Source organism: Trichechus manatus, unplaced genomic scaffold (genome assembly GCF_000243295.1).
Source record: "Trichechus manatus latirostris isolate Lorelei unplaced genomic scaffold, TriManLat1.0 scaffold00023, whole genome shotgun sequence".
In the NCBI taxonomy this organism is placed as follows: Eukaryota; Metazoa; Chordata; class Mammalia; order Sirenia; family Trichechidae; genus Trichechus; species Trichechus manatus.
In genome coordinates this window covers 12586994-12590105 of record NW_004443959.1, presented here as the reverse complement: position 1 = coordinate 12590105, position 3112 = coordinate 12586994, and the positions used below count along the sequence as shown (strand labels likewise).

The 3112-nt window shown below is 39.9% G+C and overlaps 1 protein-coding gene across 1 annotated transcript in view; it reads left to right on the top strand.

Annotated features, from left to right (window-relative positions):
* RNF144A (ring finger protein 144A) overlaps positions 1-3112 on the top strand; it is a 171860-nt gene that overhangs the window by 135462 nt on the left and 33286 nt on the right. The window contains exons 4-5 of the mRNA XM_023728229.1: positions 2685-2789; positions 2948-3057. Of these exons, the coding sequence (XP_023583997.1) occupies positions 2685-2789; positions 2948-3057 (215 nt within the window). The remainder of the gene's footprint in view (positions 1-2684; positions 2790-2947; positions 3058-3112) is intronic.

Below are 3112 nucleotides of genomic sequence, written 5' to 3'. Positions count from 1 at the left end.
TTTTAGTAGCTGTATTTTGCTTCTTCAGGAGGATAAAGCTCTCTCATTATATACTACTCTGTACAATATTGTGTGAATTGTTCAGCACTGTGTCAGTTTAAGGCATTCCAGCGTCCTCCGGAGACCCAATTTAGACCGACTTAATGATAGAAAATAAAATAATGATCTTGTTGCTAAGGTTTTGATTTTTTTTTTTTTAAGCCCATAACTGTAAGAAACATGTCACCCAGATAGACAAGCAATAGACAACAACGATCACTATTTCCTTGGTTCATACCGTGTACCAGAAATTGGGCTACGTGCTTTTATATGCTTTATTTCTAACTGTCACAAAAGCCCTGCAAGATGGGCATCCGTATTTTATCATCGAGGGAACCGTGGCCCAAGCACATTAAGTAACTTGTTTGTGACATCAGACTAGAAAGTGGTGGAACGAGGATTATATGAGTCTCTCCAGCTCCAAAGCCTATGGTCTTTCTACCTCCTCATGTTGCACACAACTATAAACAGGACATTCCAATTTTCTTTCCGCTGTAAACAGGCCAGTGTTAACAGCACTTTACTGCACCACTAAACCACTCCAGTATCTCCCCCAAACAGGTCAGCTGATGCTTCACAGAACTGGGGTTCAGACTGGATGGGGGCTCAGTTTAACCCCTCCTTCCTCATTGTCGGCCCTCCCGGGCCATGCTCTGTGCGCTTTCTGTCCTGGGCAAGGCTTTTTCATTTGTTTTAATGAGTTTACCTCTGAAATTTCTGCCATCTCGTGCCTCTAATGGACCTCCCAAGAATGGGCCCATCCATACTCAGTATTCTGGAAGCTATCTTCATAAACATAGGCTGGCAAAATAGGGCTGCATTTGCAAGTAATCGAAGCTCAGGGCCTCTGCCGTCATCAGAAGCCTAAGCAGATCAAAAGAATGCAGGCTGAAACACAGGGGCCTTGATTTCTGGTTGGTCACATTATAATTTACACATGAAGTCATAGCATTCTCTTTATTGCTCTTGAGAAAAGCTTTGGAAAAGCTTTCCTTTTTTTTTTTTTTTTTAAGATTACCTTAATTTCTTTTTAAAAAAAATTGCTGTCTAGAGTCTTTAAAGAATGAGTTATTCTGGTTTGTTGGAGTAGTAAGAGTTGCCCATTTAGATCAAATAATTCTTTATGTATTCAGCATATATGATTTTCCATGTCTTCTCCTAAGCTCTTTCCCTTGTATAAAATTCTTACAGCTCTCCTGTGACATAGGTTAAATCCAATTTACAGATTGGGGAAATGAGGCTGAGAGAGATGAACTGACTTGTCCTAGGCCGTAGAACTAGTAGGAACTGAAGCTCGATTTCAACTTACACGCATCCATCAATAATAATGTGTATTCTTATAATGAAATAAAGGGAGAGGGATTTAGGCAACATAGTGTATGAGCTTGATGACTTGCTATTATAATATCGCAATTATAATAGTATAAGAGCATTGATGTAAGAAGCCCTGGTGGTACAACAGTTAAGCACTTGGCTGCTAACCGAAAGGTTGGCAGTTTGAACCCACCCAGCAGCTTCGTGGGAGAAAAGACCTGGCGATTTTCTCCTGTAAAGATTACAGCCAAGAAAACCCTGTGAGGCAGTTCTACTCCGTCACATGGAGTCGATATGAGTCAGAAGCGACTCACCTATACCCAACAACAACATGATGAACTCCAACTATTGTACTGACATTATCATTAAAAGTTGATTTGGAGGTGCTGGTGAGTTGTTTATATTGTTTTTTCCTTCACTGAATGGTCCCAGATACCAATGTTCTTTGAGTTCTTACGGAAGTCCTTCAACGTTTCTGTCTGTAGTCACTTTTGGTAATGTGCTTACCTGGGCCAGGCCATGTTTTCTTCTGATCGGTGTTTATAACGTAGTTTCCAGAGAAACACTCGGTTTCTAAGACTCAGACTTTCTTTGTAAAGCTAGAGTACACTGGTACTGATAAAGACCTCATGATCATTTATATTAATTGTACTCAGTGTCTTCCCTTTGATCTTTTTTGACTTGCTTCCAGATTTTAAGCAGCCTTCCCAAGTCATTAAGGTTGGTAGTAATTATCGGGTAAGTGAGGTGTCGTCGTTCAAGAATTGTAAAATATAAACGGGTTCTCAGAGAGAAAAGCACGGGCGGCTTAGAGTCAAGCAAGCCTGGGTTTGAATCTAGGCTATGCCCTTTCTATCTGAGACGGCTGGTCATTTCCTTTTTTGGTGTCTCAGTTTTCACATCCGAAAGATGGACTGCCAATACCTTTCTTGTAAGAATGTTCTAAGGATTAAACGGAACGATGTGATATAAAGTAATTTAGTATAGCGTCTGACATCTAATATGTATTTGGGAAATATTATTTCCCAACCTCCCTCCTTGCCTTGCTTCCTGCTGTTAGATTTATTGACTTTTGTGTTTACTTAGTTTTTACACAGAGAGCTACTCACCAGCCTTAGCTTCATTAACAAGGCTAGGTGCCCGATAAATATTTGTTGAATGAATAAAGCCTCTAACTTAGTGGTTGTTATAGGGTACACAATGAAAATACAAGATTGTAACAGAACAATTGTGCTTGATGGGTCTTTTTTTTTTTTTTCATGCATCACTGCTTCTTTGGCCTTAAGGAAGTAAAGATGTTTACAGACACGTCTCTCTTTTTTTTCTTTCAGTGCCTGAAACAGTATGTTGAGCTCTTGATCAAAGAAGGACTAGAAACTGCAATTAGCTGCCCTGATGCTACTTGCCCTAAACAGGGCCATCTACAGGAGAATGAGGCATGTTCAGTGAAACCAATCAGGCTTTGGCAATGTGTGCAAATAATGCACTCCCTACTTATTGGGGTATTTTGGGTTCTGCTTAGGTTTATATTGTGTTACATTCTAGCCCTCAGCTTACTATGCTCCTTGTTTATTTTATTTTCTCTTTTTCTTAGATTGAGTGCATGGTTGCAGCTGAAATTATGCAAAGATATAAAAAGCTACAGTTTGAAAGAGGTAGGTGCCCCAGTATATTAGCTTGTTATGATTCTCATGGAGTACCTGGGTGGCCCAAACAGTTAAGCACTCAGCTACTAACTGAAAGGTTGGAGGTTCAAATC